Source organism: Camelus dromedarius, chromosome 6, assembly GCF_036321535.1.
Source record: "Camelus dromedarius isolate mCamDro1 chromosome 6, mCamDro1.pat, whole genome shotgun sequence".
In the NCBI taxonomy this organism is placed as follows: domain Eukaryota; kingdom Metazoa; phylum Chordata; class Mammalia; order Artiodactyla; family Camelidae; genus Camelus; species Camelus dromedarius.
The window spans coordinates 74,454,061-74,471,540 of NC_087441.1; the positions used below are offsets into that span (position 1 = coordinate 74,454,061).

Below are 17,480 nucleotides of genomic sequence, written 5' to 3' on the forward strand. Positions count from 1 at the left end.
GGGATTAAAAAGATTTTAAGACTTATTGAGCAGCATTTGGGAATGGTTTAGACTTAGTCTATTACAGACATTAAAATACAGTGCCCTGGCATGGATAATATGCTAGAGTCAGAGTAAATATGGAAAATATCCAGAAAGAAGAAAGCCAGTTTTCTGACACATAAGAAGTGACATTGATTAGAAAATCCTCTTGTTTCAGTCGGTAGCTGTCGAAGCAAATGCTTCACATGAGAAAGGGTAAAAACTGTTCTGTCTTTAAAAATCGGTGAGAAATTTAGAAGAATATCTTAAATTGTTTAAGAAAGTTGGATTACATCACCAAACGCCATCTTTGATTTAAATTAGTGGGTTATTTAAAAATATGGGGAAAACCTTCAATAAGTTTTAAAGTATTACGTGCCTTTAGATGAGAGATTTAATTTCTGAAGAGTTTTTAATATGTTTGTGGATTTAAGCTGTCCTTTTGTATAGAGCCTCAAAAAGGACAGATTCTGTAAACCTATGAAAAGAACGACTCTTTTCCCAAGACTGAACATGCCTATAATTAAATCAAGGTTTATCTGATGCCAGAAATTTATACCAGAAGTGACAGGAAAATGTGAGAGATGAATTATTTCATGGAAGATTTAAAGCTGAAAGTAAACAGCAAAGATCAACTCACTTCCACAATAAATTACACCTTTTAAATCTAAACTGCCTCGGGGTTTACCAGATAGCACTGGCTGTATTCACTTGCTCTTACGTTCAAGGTATGTTCTGTCATTTCGTGGGGGCAAAATGCATCACACTGAACAACTGAGCATATAAATTTAAATTTAATGGAATTTAAGAAAAACAGCAAATAGAAGTGTAAATTATAAAAGGACATAAATAATGTGTAATGATATAAACAATCTAATGTATAATATCCCTAAAACGGTAACTAGACATGGTTATCTTCAGTAATTCCGTATGGTGGCCTGTACTTGGTACTGACGTTTTTACACACACACACACACACACACACACACACACACACACACACACACACACACACGTCTGAAATGCAGGTTATCCAGCATCTCAGCAGTTTTTAATAGGCAGATGTTCTCCTACATAGAGCACAGCTATTAAATTCAGGAATTTTAATGCTGATATTATATTTTAAAGATCTACCCCACAGCCCCTCCTTCAGCGTGTCTTACCCAGTGTATTTTTTTACAGCACTTTTGTCCTTGGGCACAGGCGCCAACCCAGGGTCACATGTCACTCTCGGTCACCATGTTCTCTCTCGTTCCTCAGCCTCTCTGTCCTTTCTGACACTGACCGGTCGGAAGCACACAGGCCAGCTCCTTTACACCACGTCTGTCCGCTGCCAGTCTGGGTTTGCCCCGTGTTTGCTTGGGATTTGGCCCATGTGTTCCATTCCTCTCCACATGCTGCCCCTCAGTGACATTAACGCTGTCCACCTGGAGCAGCTACTGCCCACCTTCTCTGCTGTGTAGCCACAGCTGCTTACTTTCCTCTGCCAACTAACCGACGGTAAGCAGAGATGCCTCGTTGTGCTTTTAATCTGTAGTTCCCTGAGTTTACCTTCAACTACCGTATGTTCCTTTTTACACACTATATGTGGATGATTTACAAATCTGCCAGGGTTTCGTTCATTCACTCTTTAAGGGTCTGTTGTTCCTGCCGGGATTCTGATCTGGGCTTAGGCCTTTTATCATAGCTGTTCTATAATCTGTGGTGGCAATTCCAACACCGGGTGTGTGTAAGTCTCTCCCTGCCGTCTGCTATTTCCAGCTCTCTTACACGGCGCTCTGTTTCCTTGTGTGCTTGAATATTTGACTCTGACGTCTTTATTGGTGCTCCGTTGTGGGAATTCTGTGGAGGGCAGAATTAAGATGCATCCCTCTAGTGAGGCTAGTGAGGATTTATATTTACTCGCACCACGTGCCGAGGCACCGCTGGTCTGAAATTACAGTGAAACAGGTTCACCCCGGTGATGTGTACTTGGACTGCCAATCTGCAGGGAGCTAGTCCGTGGTTGCAACTGCTCTGGGATATGATTCTTCCCTTCCTGTTCTTCACACTGAGGCCAACTACGCTTTCAGTTTGCTGCAAGTAATGTCACTTCACTTCCGGCCCACCCTCTCATGACGGTGCAATCCTCGGGAGAGGGAAGGGCTTACCTTCCTAAGAGGCTGCGTCTCCTTTGAGATGCCACCACTAGGGCGGGCTCTAGACCTGCCTTGTCCAGTAACATGTGGCTATTAAGGACTTGACATGTGACCACTGATGCCAAGGAGCCGAATTTCTACTTTATTTAATTAAAAACTGAAGCAGTGTGAAATATTTTTTCATGATATATAACTGTAGTGCTTTGGTAGAACTCTATTTTACTTTAACCAATAAATGGTTTCATTCGGATGATGGAAATTTAGTATCTGAATTAAGATGCTCTTTAAGTATAAAACACACACCAGGCATTGAAGACTTAGCATGAAAAAGGATATAATGCAGGACGCAGAGAAGGCTCGTGGACACCCGCCTTGTTTACCCAGGACGAGGCCAGACACAGTCCTCTAAATCCTCACTCTCTGCTTCTGAAAGATCCACGGAGCTATCTGTCCACACTGATTAACAGAACTAAAGGCTTGTTGATTTGATTTGACTGAACTTTGGTTAAATTTCGCTCCTTTGCCAGGCCTCTGAAGTCTAACTTGTGCCCTTGGCCTGAGCCAGCATACAGCCCTTCCTGAACAAGCCCTCGTGGCTGACCTCAGGAAAGAACATTCCATGATCATCCCACTCTCTCACACTCGGTTCTTTTTAGCCTTGTCTACTCCCCCCGCCCCCCCCCCCAAGGAGAGAAAAGCCCTTTCCTGCCTCATCTCTGAAACACCTGCAGATCTCATGGTCAGAGTTCTTCCTCTTGCAACAGCCTCCCTCTTCCCATTGTAATAATCTGTTTAAACATAAGTCTCTCCTTGAAAATATTTGCAAATGATGCAACCGACAAGTGACTAATTTCCAAAGTATATGAACAACTTATACAGCTTAATATAAAAAAATCAAGCAACCCAATCAAAAAACAGGCAGAAGACCTAGAGATTCATTTCTCCAAAGAAGACATCCAGACAGCCAACAAGCACATGAAAAGATGCTCAATTTCACCAGAGAAATGCAAAATAAACTACAATGAAGTATCATCTCACACCAGTGAGAATGGCTATCATTCAAAAGTCTACAAATAATAAATGTTGGAGAGGGTATGGAGAAAAGGGAACTCTCCCACACTGTTTGTGAGAATGTAAATTGTAAATTGGTGCAGCCACTATGGAACACAGTGTGGAAGTCCCTTAAAAAAACTAAAAGTAGACTTAGCCTATGATCCAGTAATCCCACTCCTGGGCATACATTCAGAGAAAACTGTAACTCAAAAAGACCCTAATGTTCATAGCAGCACAATTTATAACAGTCAAGACACAGAAGCAACCTTAATGTCCATCAACAGATGAATGGATAAAGAAGACGTGGCATCTATATACAATGGAATACAACTCACCTATTAAAAAAGAATGAAATAATGTATTTGTAGCAACATGGATGGACCTAGAGATTATCATATTAACTAAAGTGAGTCCAACAGAGAAAGACAAATATCCATGATGTCGCTTATATGTGGAATCTTAAAAAAAAAAAAGCTACACATTTTTTTTACAAACTAGAAATAGACTGCTGGACATAGAAAACATACAGTGGTTACCAGAGGGGGAAAGTGGCGAGACAGATTAGGCCTACGGGATTAACAGACACACACTACTATATATAAAATAGATAAACAACACGGACCTATTTACTATATAGCACAGGGAACTATATTCAATTTCTTGTAATGAGCCATATGGAAAAGAAACTGAAAATATATATGTATGCATGGATATGTATAACTGAATAGCTTTGCTATACTGAAACCAGTGCTGTCAATCAACTAACTTCAATGAAAAATAAGAATTAAAAACAAAAAAACCCATAAGTCTCTCCTTCTTTTACTTGACAAATGCCAGCACTTGGAATGGCTGACCACCTTCCCTTGGTTTGCAGGGAACTGAATTACTGAATTTTCCTCCTTAGATCTCTGCTGCTGGGGCTCTCCCTCCTTCTGACCTCATAACACTGGGCAGCCACAGAGCAACCCTTGCACCTCTGCTCCATCTGAGCTCACTCTCTTGATGACCCCACATCCAACCTCACAGTTTACTTGGAATCTATCCCATCCCCAATCCAGCAAAAACTTCCCCAGAACTCCAGACCCAACTCGACTGCCAACTCAAGATCTCCACTCGGATGTTCAATCAGTGACTCAACCCAAAACACATAAACCTGAAGTCCATGTTCTCCTTCAAGGCATTAATTAGGGAAACAGAGCCGTGGAGTTAAGAAGACGTTCACTCACAAAAGGACTCAAGAGGGATTAGCCAGCAACAAGCTCTGGAGCGCATTCAGGATGAACTCATGTCACAAACGAGATGTATGTACAACTTTCAGTAACACCCACATGCCTCAGTCCACGTGCCACTCAGTATGTGGGGTTTTTAGGCTACTTAGAAAGCACGGTAAAAATCCCAAACAAAAGCCACATTCAGATAAGGAATTTTCTGCACGGCTAAATCTCTGCACTGAATTCTCAAATACTTCAGCCCAAATTCCCCTACTGCAACTGCATTCGCAGAGGTGTGAGATTGGCTAGTTGGTAAATCTCTCTCTAAAGCATCGACAATAATGATCTCTGTACGCAACACTCTCTTGGATCCTATGATGCTGCTGTCTTCTGTTCATCTCTCACTGTCCAGACTCTTGTGTTTCCTTCTCAAATAACCTAGGTTTAAGCTCTCTGACCTCTGATTTTTCTTTTATATTGTTGGTGTTTTGATTCCCCAGTGGCTTCAAATGCCTACCTCTATTATATTAAAAAAGCAGTAACATCATTTTGTTTTACAATTTGAAGGATAGACGATGCAAACAAAACACAAAACAGTGACATGTAGGAAAAAAGAGCCTTGGAATCCAGACACCAGCATTATAGTCCCAAGTCTTACACTATCAACTTTTAACTCATAGGACCTTAGATTCTGTATCTGCAAAAAAAAGGAGTATTAAACTAGTTAGATGGCCTTGCTAAAGTTCTTTTTTTTTTTTTTTTTTGCTTTAACATTCTAGTTTATATTTTAAAAATTATTTGTAACTTTTGTGTCTCTTTGTGGCCTTTATTTCCATTTCAATAATTCTCATGCAGAAAATGAGGGGCAATTTTTTTCCATCTCTACCTGACGTAGTATCTCAGATACATGTTTGTAGAAGGACAGGTACTTGCGGTGCCGAGAAAACAGGTCAGCCTGTTTTTATCACTGAAAAGCACAACAGCTTGGTTTTATTTACAGAGAAGCTGTTTCGAGTCCCTCCTTGATAATGGGCTTGTTTACTCCACAACTTAGTGTTCAACTACTTTCTAAAGTAAGACATCAATGCACATTTTACTTTACAATTTTTTTCTCCATCATCATCTTTAGTTATTCAAAATCATTCTCACTTTTGCCTTTGTACTTAGCATAAATAACCATACCCATGTTTTAGCTCTTTAATTTAAATCTGTTCATTTTTTTGTAATTCATGTCCTTTAGTTTAACACATCAGTTTCTATTTTAGCATCATCAGCTAACTTGAGATATCTTAACCATTTGTCCTGGTAAAATTATATCCTAATGCTGAAATCGAAAGCCATAGATCATTCAATGATTTTTTAAGGCTGCCTATATATATATATAATGTTATTAACAAATATACTTAACCAGAAGAACCCACAAAAGTCAAGTTTAATTTATATGGATCATCCTATTTATAGGTACTTTAATGTCCAAATAAGACAACACAGGTTTACTTCAACAAAAGATAAAAAGAAAATCACATAGGAAGCAGAAATAAGACTTTGGGCTCATAGAGTTTTAAAAATGATCATTTGGAAACATATTATCTTGCTTCACCCCTCACTGTATTCCACAAATATTCAATGCTCCTGCCACAATGTATTTTTTCGATAACTTGCCAAATACACTCATCTTTCTGCCTTGTTAACACAGATTCCTTCTCTGTTGGGAATATCTTCCAGTTTTTTTGTTTGTTCATTTAGGTTTAAGTTATGCTTTTGGGGCCCAGTTAAAATGTTATACTACAGAGGAAACCATTATCCCTTTCTGCTACCCCATAGCGTTTGTCTGTAATTCCATTACAGCTTGCCATTTACTTTTCTATTACAATCATTTATTTTCATGTCAAATCCATTAGGCTGTTTATCAAAGGTAGGGACTATACGTGTGTTTCCACTGACTCTCTCTTTCCCAAAATTTGTCCTGGTACTCCATTCTGTTTATCCACCGAGGGACAATGATCATTTGTCTTCCTATTTTGACTCAAATATTTCTGTATGATTATGTGACTTTTGATAATTCTATGCTTAACTATTTTTATTCATATCAACGTATATACTGTGTATTAATGATGATTAGATTAAGTAGCAATTAAAGAACCTAAAACTAAGAATGTAAAGGTCCTTTTGCTTAATAGCATACAAAATTTAAAATTTGATTTCTGATTTGCTCAGCTGACTTACTCTGAATTTACAAACAATGCATTACCTATAAGGATAAATTTAGTAATATTGTTATTTTAAGGGAACTTTATAAACATGATATGATAGGTAGTCTTTATATATCTGCTAAATCATCCTATACTTTAAGAGATTATTTTAAACACAAAGAACCTACATTATTTTTAGGTAACTCTTTTGACTCTAAAACATTATATGGGTGAAATATTACTTAAGAAAGAAGGGTCCCTCAAATGTACTTAATATGGGTAAGAGACTAATATACGTATTTTTAGAAATCATTGCTTTAACATCTTTCTAGGGAGATTATCTTTTCTCAGAAATAATTTTAAGTGTAACACTATAAATTATAATTTTTGTCTCTAAAAGTCATTTTCCAAAATCCTGTTACTTGCAACAGCTACATAATGAAGGTGACATCAAGTGTCTTATGGAGTATTTGTATTACAGAGCCGTCTACTCAAGTCAAACGTGCCCACCAAAATGTCACAAATAACAGTGCTGATTTTTCTCGCTGTGTGCTGAGATTTCCCAGTGCTCGCTGAAATCAACACTGTCATTTCAGCCTGTCACCACACACTCCACCCCAGCCCCACTCTGTATGTCTTATCTCATGTTCTAATCGGCTTCTTCATCTTTCTCCATCATTTAAAAAAAATTTTAACATATAAAACTCAATTTTCATTTACTTATGTATGAAATTAGTAGGATTAATATCTTCATTATGAGCAGCAGTATCCAAAGCCATCTTAATTCTGAATCGGAGAGGAGAGATCTCTCAGATCCCACCATTATTTTTATTTAAAGTATTCTCTTATTCTGCCACCCCAAGTTCAATGATTGTAATTCTATCGTCCTCTTCCAAGTGTGCACACGCAAATATGACATACAGAGATCAGCTAGAGAACAAAAAATCTTTGGGAAAAATAAATCCGTAAATCTAAAAGGAATGTTTCTGTACTGCAAAGTAACATTTCAAAGAATAAGTCAACTAAAATGTTTTAGAAAAATATTCAACCATTCAAAGGAGGTCGTTTTAACCACTGTAAATTAGATCAGACTGAAAAAGAAAAGCACTGAATGTGACTCATAAAAAAGTTATAGGCAAGAGTATTATTTGACTAAAGCTTATTGATCTATAACACTGATCTACAAATTCACTCAGTTCAGCAATACAGGGGCATTTTAAAGCCCCTTTTACTAGTGCAACATAATTTTGAAATTTTGATTTGTTTTTAATGCTAAGGTTTCAATGCAACTATAAGCATTTAAGAATCAGAACCTTAATAGGTTCTGAAGACCCTGATCTTCAGGGTCAATGCCCTCTTTAAAAAAATTACAAATCAACTCAACAGTAGTTTTTCACTGAGCTAAAAATGACAACCCAAAGCATTTCAACTGTCAACCCTATTTGTGATGTGTGTACATTTCAAAGTAAAAAATCTAGGCCTGAAGTCTTTACAAAAGTAGAACTAGAGAATCAAGTCATATTTATTTACAATAAGAACATTTTACTATTATGTCTTCTTCATACTTGTTTTCCCATGTCATTTCTTGATTTTGTTCTTTTTTCCCAGTTTCAGTCTCTTATTTCCCTGTGTATCCCGGACTCTGTGCTTGGTCACTTTACCTAACTCTCAGCCTGTCCTTTGCTTGCCAGCCCACTTCAATCCTTCAACCTGGGGTGGGACGGCATAGCTCAGTGGCAGAGCGCATGGTTAGCATGCATGAGGTCCTGGGTTTAATCCCCAGTGCCTCCATTAAATTAATAAATAAATAAACCTTACCCCCTATCCTCCCCCCAAAAAAACATTAAAAATTCTTTTTAAATCCTTCAATCCACCTTCCCCCACAAACCGAGGCACTGGTACAGATTAATACCAGTTGTACAGATTTGTTCAACAAAGATACAGGTAGATAATTTCATCTCTGTCCCTTGACATATATATCAATCACTGACTTATCTTCGGTCAGATTCTTCTTCCATTTACCTACTGAAACTTTTGCCTCTTTCTTCAGTTTTGTGCCAGTGGCCCACACAATTCTCAGCAGCTGACCTGAACTGAAACTTGACAGCAAAATGAGACGACCATATAGAAATGGCAGCCTCCTGCCCACCCTCACTGAGAGAAGGTTACTGTGAGTCCACATGGCTGCCTCCTTCCTTGCCCTCTACAGAAAGAGGCGTCCCCCACTCTACCTGTAGCATTCTCTGATGTTCTAATACCATCTCCTCCAGGACGGGGGATACTGGCCCACCATTCACCCTGTCTGCTATGTTTCTCCTGCTCCATGAATTCTATTCCATCAGCCTTGAAGTCTCTCCTAATAATAATAAAAAAAAAATCCCAAGACCCTGCAGTCTTCTCTAGTTCCCATCCAACCGCTATCAATCTCTGTGAAAAACTTGTCAAGACTAATTAATATAAACTCTGTCACTGCTTTGTAGTCCTTTTTATTCAACGTAGTGAGTTCTCACCTTCATCACTGAGTTAACATCTCTCGCCCCTTTTCCTCCCTCTTCTCCACACCTTCTCTGCCCACAGATAACAACCTTCCTCTCAGCTCCACGCTCCCTGCCCCTCACCTTCCGCCCTTTGAGCTCATTAACAGATATCCAACTGCCTACGACATCTCCACCTGAGTGTCCCTAAGATGTCTCAAGTCAACTCATCATTTCTTACATTCTTTTTCTAACCTTAATAGAGACTTTTATCTCTATTAATCTCAGGAAGGTGACACCAGAATTTACCAAATCACTGACTGGAGGGCCATGCTAGAATATTCTGTTTCCCTTCCCACTGCTTCAGATCCAAGCCATCAGAAATTCTCTCAATTCGTCCCCGAAATTTCTTTCTTCATCTCACACCCTCAAGACTATCATTTAGTTCACGCTCTCACCATCTCTGGGATTTCTGTAAACAGCTCCCAACTGATTTCTCTTCTCTGGTCTCAGTTTCTCAATGCCATGCTCCCTCTCTCTCTATTAGGATTAAGTTACTGAAATCAAATCAGATCACAAGTTCTAGTTTCATGTTTAAAAACTCTTCAGTGGGTCTTGAGTTACTTCCCAAGACCTTTTGTGATTTGTTCCTAACTCTGTAATCTCACTTCCTCTGTCCATAATTTAATAAACAAAACAATAACACGATCCTAAGTTTGTTTGTACACATACCTTTATAGTTTAAGATAATTTTATTTGTGCATTTTGTTCCGCTGCCTAGAACAGCTTTCCCTGGGTGCCCAGACAAGGTGAATTCTTCTTTAACCCTGAAATGCATTCTGCTGTCCCTTTTCTGATGCAGCCTTTTTGATACCACTCCAGAGTGATCTCCAGGTAGAGTTCATACTTCCTCCTCCAGGCTACCCTGTGCTCTCCACCTAGTCCTCTTACCCTACCACATTCTATAGCTCATCTGCTAAAAAACTCCCAATTTATCTTTTTCATAATAGTACCCCTGAATGACTTATCAAGCAATATACTATATTTGATTTTACCCTGAAACAAAAGCATTTTGAAGGCAAAAGTAGAAGAAAAAAAACTGCAAACTGTGAATGAATCAATCTGGAATCTTTAATCGGGACACAATTCTGTATTATTCAGAGAGAAAAAAAAATCACCTTAGTGCACAGAAAATAGAAAAAAAAAATGATTCTCTCAAAATACACAGAGGTTAAGAGCACGGGATCACAGAGCTTTGTCGGAGCACACATGAACTACTTAGCATGATGCCTGCAACACATCTACATGTTCTTAACAGGTAACTGATACCGTCATTAACATTATTAGCATCGACTGAAGTAACTAGACTTGGATGCATTAAAAGTTGTTCCAGGTCACAGGTACTTCAGGTCTCAGTCCTGAAAATTGCAGATTCCACCAAAATGCTCTTGAATTTTTTTAAGAACGACAACAGAAAAAAGTCACCTAAGAAGGATTTCTCATTATACTAGTAAAGGTGATAAGTAACAACTACCTTCTGTTCTTCAAAAGGAACTAATTTGTAATGGTCCTCTCCCCAGTGGAAATCATTATGTCAGCAAGAAATTCTGCTGAAGGGACTTACCAGTTTCTTCTTGCTGAAAGCTCCTTTGTCATCACATATTAAAATAAATGCATCAAATGATAACACCAAAATGCAAGGCAAATCATGTGTTACATACAGAGTTATATATTCTAAGACAGGTGACAAGGGCTGCGTTACCTTCAGGGGCCTCTGCGTCACATCTCTTTGGCACAGAAAGGGTTGAATTGCCTTTATGTTCATCGTACGTTATGTTGCTCTGAAAGATGAAAATGCAGTTAAAATGGAAATGTTATAGTGATAGATATATTTTGATAAGAAGTCATCACATTATGAACTTCAGACTGTTTTCCATTAAACTGCATCTAGCTAATATTCTAAAAGGTGAACTTTATGTAAAACTGCAAGTAAAAGAAAAAGATTTATGGTAAATTTAACATTAGGGCTTTTCTGCAACAGTCTTTAGGTCCTGTGTTGAACAAAGCCCAGAGAAACAGCCTACTTATTTTCCCACTGTGGAACAAGAGAAAGAGTAGCTTTCATTCACAAAAAGCATGGTCTCATTTCATTCATTTACAGAAGAATTATAAGCATGGCCTAGGTGAAGGGATAAGGCATGAAGAGAATAAAAGATTTACAAGATGAGAAAATGATTAAGGGGACCCTCTAGCCTTGTGTTTCCCAAACTCGGGTCCTTCGTGCACCTCCATCGGGACGTGTGCCTTATCTCGGCTCCACTTACCTCGTGACAATATTTTTCAATGAACGAAGTTTTCAACCCTCAACAATATTATGGATGATATTGATTAAGGGTCTGATGTGCTTATTAGATTGTTTCTTGTTTCAATTACATGTTAAAGTAAAGAAAGAATGGAGGAAGTAGAGGAGGAGAAGACAGTGATGTGGGCAGACGAGGCTGATAAAGACTCCATGAAAACAAGGCACGGACTCGCCCCTGAAACAGGGGTGTGATGTGAGCTGCTGGGAAGGAGAGCAAAGCTGTTTCGGGAAAAGAAGACTCAACAAAGGTTGGATCAGATATGGTCAAACTATTTTAAGCTGTCAAAAAAAAATCCAACTAGCTTTCCAGTTACACGGAGGAATCACAGTAGGCTTTTGAAAGATCAACACCAAGAAATCAATGTAACAGGTAAGAGGATGCCCACTGTGTTAAAAGAAAGCCTCATTACCTACAAATCAAGTATTTATGAAGTCTCTCCTGTGGGATTCACGGTACCAATGAGCAGGCATACTCTGCTCACCAAACTTTTTGGGGAGCCATATTAATAAACTTGCTTAAAATATTAATTTAGAGTAAACAGTATGAGTTTTAGCAAAGTGCTGAGATGAAGCGCAGTAGCTTGGCACCCGAGGACCTGCTGAAGGAACTATTATAATGAAATTCAGTGTCATTTTTAAAAAGAATTTGTATGAAACCAACATAAGTATGCCCCCAAATGGAAGGAAAAACTAGTTTTAGCAACATGAAATGGAATCTGATGTGCTAGTATTTTATGCTAGCTTTCACAAATCAGAATTGGGTTTTAAATATCACTATGTTTAAAACATCAAAATAATGAAGTTTTCGGAAGTTTGCACTTACCTCTATTAGGTAATTTTGGCTTCCATACATAACATATTGGGGCGCAAGACTGTAAATCATGTAGCTGGTGTGAAGGACGATGAGTAAAAGTATCATGCAGAGAAACAGGAGTGCCTGGGGCCTGGTTCTGCCTCTCCTGATTTTATATAACTGGAAAGCAGACAGACAGGGATAAGATTCCAGCAGTATGTCTGATGTGAAGGCACTGAGGCCCACTCATCTGTTAGGCGGAATGAACACAGTTCAACCAATCCTTTTTTCCAAAATACTAAGAATTCTTAATCTTTGCAGGTAAGTAGAAGAATGACAGACAGTTCTTTCCCTGTAAAGCTTTTAGGTTTAAATTCATGTTTATTACTTTTTCCTTTTTTAATTTTTAATTTTTTAATTGAAGTATAGTCAGTTTACAGAGTGTTAATTTCTGATGAACAGAATAGTGATTCTGTATATAGTATATATATATTCCTTTTCATATTCTTTTTCATTATAGCCAATTCAAGGTATTGAATATAGTTCCCTGTGCTATACAGTAGGACCTTGTTGTTTACCTATTTGATATACAGTAGTTAGTATCTGTAAATCTCGAACTCCAACTTTATCCCCTCCCCATCCCTTTCCCCTCTGGTAACCGTAAGTTTGCTTTCTATGTCTGAGTCTGTTTCTGTTTTGTAAATAAGTTCGTGTCTTTTTTTTTTTTTTTAAGATTCTACTTAGAAGTGATTATCATATGATATTTTTCTCTTTCTGGCTTCACTTAGTATGGCAATCTGCAAAGAAACTCAAGACCTAGAGAATATTTTAGTATTCACAAGATCTGTTTCAGATAAATCTTCTAAACTTTTTATGTAATAGCATCTGTTAGAAGTTCACAGAGCTAAGAGGAATTGTGAACTAGCTCTAATTCTATCTAAGGATTGAAGGGGTGAGTTTAATTCACTATTAGTGATGTATCTGTGGTTTTACGTAAAATTCCTGCACAAGGACAGCGATGTCACATGTCTTGATACTCATCGCTATGAAATGCTCATGATATCCTCACATTACACTCTCCTGTAATAGCAGGTTTATGTTAGTTTGTGATCTTCTGACTGTAGATATTTTCAGATGCATCTCTCAGGAGGAAAACTAAAATGTGTGGTAACAAACACACAGAACCTGGTGACTTGCTTCATTTCAAAGGCAGGGCACACTTTTATTTTAGCAACTAAGATGTCACCTCCTTGTTTTATTACTACATTGTAGTATGATGCAGAGCAATAGAACTCCACTTCCAGATGGGACACAAGCACCTAAAAATGTGTATTTCCAGCTTCCCCACACCCTGTAGCGGCTGTAGTGACAAAATACTGAACATCAGAAGGAAAGCAGCCTGCTGGGGATTTTTGCTTCCTTTCTGTTCCAGGTGTCACCCCTTCCTCCTATCTGCCTTTTCCTTATGGAACACGGACAGGATAAACAGAGCTGAAGCAGCCCTTTTATAATCATGAGGGAGAAGCCAATGAGGACTATAGACTTGATGTTTCTGAGCTACCAAAGGAAGGCTAGATTTAAAAAGTTTTCCATAGCAAGGAAGTCTTTCATTAGTTCAAGCCACCGTTTAACTGAGTTTTCTCCTACCCACAGCTGGAAGTATGAAGGTGATATATCTCATTTAAAAATTCTTAATTTACATCAAAATGAGTATAAGGAGAAAATAACCCTTTCTCCAATCATATAGTAATCTTTGCCTCCTAGTAGTAAGGGTCACTTCTGAGCTCCCGTGTATCCACTGGTGCTGCAGTGTGTTTCCACGCAGCCAAACACTAAGGAAAATAATATAACCTCTAAAGCATGGTCTCCCAACCTTGGCACTGTTTCTTAACATCTTACACGGGGTGAGTCTTTGTTGTGGGAGGCTGCCCTGTGCAATGCAGTATGTTTAGCAGAATCCCTGACCTCTACCCTCTAAACACCATAGCATCCCTCTCCCCAGTTATAACAACTGAAAACATCTCCAGACTTTGCCAACTGTATCCTGGGGGCAAAATCGCTCCTACTTAAGAACCACTGTTCTACATAAAATGCACTTTTATGTCAACACGAAGTGAAAAAGCTACTATTTCCACCATTTTTGGCATCAAGATATTTACAAGTTCTGTATGATAAATCTAATGGAGATTTATCTCCACTAATGGAGAGTATATACAAAATGATGAAAAAAATTCAAATAACTTTGTATCAAATACTCACTCTAATCCAAAAGAACCATATGCCAATATTTCGAATCCCCGCCATTGAAGTAAAAATGAAGTACATAATAATAATTGTTATAAGAATATAATCAAGAGGAAACACCTGAAAAAAGACAAAATTAAATTTAATACACAAACAACAGAAGTTATGTAAAATTAACTGAAACTTCATTAGTCATATTTGCCAATGTTTAAAATACCAACCCTGATCAGGCTACTATGATAATATGAAAAAAAATTTCTCCAAAAAACAATGACGAAACTATTACCAAATTGCTTAGTATCATTATCCTAAGAAAAATCCTATTACAAATTAAACTAAAATTACATTTATACATAGAATAAAAGACTTCATAAAAAAGTAAAGAGTAAAAACAGGAATTCCAAGGAATTGCTTAGAAGTGTTCACCCTAAATTTGATAATGTATCCCAAATCAAATTATGTATAATGTAAGTGTTCAGTAATATATCAATACGATTTTTCAAAGCCACATATCAATGTAGAAATCATACGTAATAAAAAGTCAAATCAGCAGAGGGCACAAGGTATTGCCATGTATCAATAGGTTTGTTAACATAATAATTGGACAGAGTGTGAGAGTGTTCGCTAGAGTACAAAATGACTGATTTTCTTTACTTACTGTTTGTAGCAAAGGCAAAAGCATATTCAGTGGATTACTCAGGTTAGCTCCAAAAATTATGAAACCAGAATCTATTCCAGCTGAATGAAGAGCTTTATCCAAACTAAAACAAACAACAAAAATTATGGAGTGAACCTATAAATCATACCACCACATCTGCAGTTAATTTAGAAAGAATAGCATCTTAAGTTAACCAGGAAGATCCAACTAAGTCAAAAAAAAAAAAAAAGGATAACAAATTAAACCGCACTTTAAACATCTTACAGATATTGTTCAACTGACACAGAATAAAGAAACACTGTCTATTATTGGGCCTTTTTAGTCGTTCTTTGAGTTAATGCTGTAGAACACGTCAAGTGAAATAGCTACTTAGAGAAGCAGGCTACACTGATGGAATCCAGCAGGGAAACGTGTGACATTACAGGATATGCATAAGTGCTTCAGAAAATGTCTCTACTGTACTTACTTTGACAGGAAAAGAGAAATGACAAACAGCAATGCGACTAAGATGAAAAATATTCCCCAAATTATCTAGAAGCAAAAAAAAAAAAAATCAAGACTATAGTTCTAAAAGTTGATACTAAAAGCACAACACCATTATGCTCAATGTGAATTGCTAGCACATGACAGTGATCTAAATAAAATGACCCAAGACACATTTTAATTTAGCGCATAATCCTAGGTACTTGTCATCTAAATTTTCATTATGAGACTATTTGATTGAGAACAAATACAGAAAAGAGCCAAAGCATTTAAACGTCTTTAATGGCAAGCAAACAAATGAGATTCTTTGCTATGTCAAATAAAAGATGTATAGTCAGTTACACTCAAATATAAAAAGTTAATTGAAATCTACATTAAGACTAACACACACACACACACAACAAAACAAAACCAAGAAACTCATCAGCTTATATCAGCCTGCTGTTAAAGTAAAGAACGTGGAACATTTTCTCATAGAAGTAATGAGATATACAGCTGACCTTTGGACAACACAGGGGTTAGAGGCGCCCACCCTGCAGGCAGTCAAAAAGCTGCATATAATTTAGGGGCGACCCTCAGTATACAGGGCTCCTGCACATCCACAGATTCACACCACCACGGATGGCACAGGATTGTTATATTTACTACTGAAAAGTATCCATATATAAGTGGACCCGAGCAATTCACACTGTGTTGTTCAAGGGTCAGCTGCATATACATACTTATAAATAAGTTCCACCACAGCCTAGAAAAGGCTATCTAACAGATAATGTTTTTGAAATAGAGTACTAACAGCACTGAAGAAACTGTCATGTAAAACCGTTCCCGTGGAAAAATCTGGTAAGCGTTGTAACTGATGGAACACACTCCCTTGTACTTAAAAGTATGAACTTTATATTAGGACTATGGAAAACAAGAAGAAACATTGTTGGAACTGGGTCTCTAAGGCATAAATGTCTGAATGAAAAAGAGATGAAGTCTATGCTTGATGACAGCCAGAAGGAAGGGTCCTATTAAGTACAGTTAAGCGTTTTGGCTTCTTCTTTGACTGGAAGTGATAGGAATAGATGGAAAATATCATGAATGTTAGGGAGAGTTCTCATCTTATTTCACATGATTGTTGAAGTATATTTTAGAAGTCTGGCATGATTAAAAAAAAAAAAGTCAACTAAGACCACATCATCCTACCCAGCATATAAAAGTGAATTTGTGGGTAAATTTTAGTGCTGTGCTCAAGGGAATTCCTCAGTATGAAAGCGCGCCTTTAGAGCTCACTTGGAAGCAGAAGCTTCGCAAGAGACCAAAAAGGCTACAATCATCACTTGAAATAAAAAACTCTGCATGTATCCATTTTACATGCTGGATTTCACATGAAAATCCATTTATTTAAAATAAGTGTGATTGGTAAATAAGTCTGAAGTGGCTCCTTTCTAGTAACAAAAGTTTATCAGTAGAGGATATCAAGGAGTGCACACAATCTTTTACTAGTAGATTTGGGCACCTCCAAAACTAGGTGAACTGGAGACAGCACCCACACCCTGAGGATCCGCAAGTGAAATATATCACTTCGCAGTGCCCTGTCAGAGCGTCTGTAGCATAACTGCCACATGCCAAAGGGCACTAGAGGAACAGGACATAGAAACAGTCACAGAAATCAAGATTTCCTTCCTTGGTGCCCATTTTAGGGGAAGAAAAGAAAAGGAGAGGAGAGCAGAGGGAGGGGAGGGGAGGAGGGAAGGGAAAGAAAAGAGAAGGAAAGAAAATCCTTAACTATTTTCTTAGTCTGTTGAGATGGAACGACACAGAGTTAGGCTGTTTAATCACAGCTACTTAACAAAACACAGAAAAAAA

The 17,480-nt window shown here is 37.8% G+C and overlaps 1 protein-coding gene across 1 annotated transcript in view; it reads right to left on the reverse strand.

The window, feature by feature from the left end:
* LMBRD1 (LMBR1 domain containing 1) overlaps positions 1–17,480 on the reverse strand; it is a 99,299-nt gene that overhangs the window by 13,579 nt on the left and 68,240 nt on the right. Inside the window, exons 10-14 of the mRNA XM_031455941.2 lie at positions 15,613–15,677; positions 15,147–15,249; positions 14,504–14,608; positions 12,275–12,424; positions 10,852–10,930 (exon numbers count right to left, since the gene is read on the reverse strand). Coding sequence (XP_031311801.2) covers positions 10,852–10,930; positions 12,275–12,424; positions 14,504–14,608; positions 15,147–15,249; positions 15,613–15,677 — 502 coding nt within the window. The remainder of the gene's footprint in view (positions 1–10,851; positions 10,931–12,274; positions 12,425–14,503; positions 14,609–15,146; positions 15,250–15,612; positions 15,678–17,480) is intronic.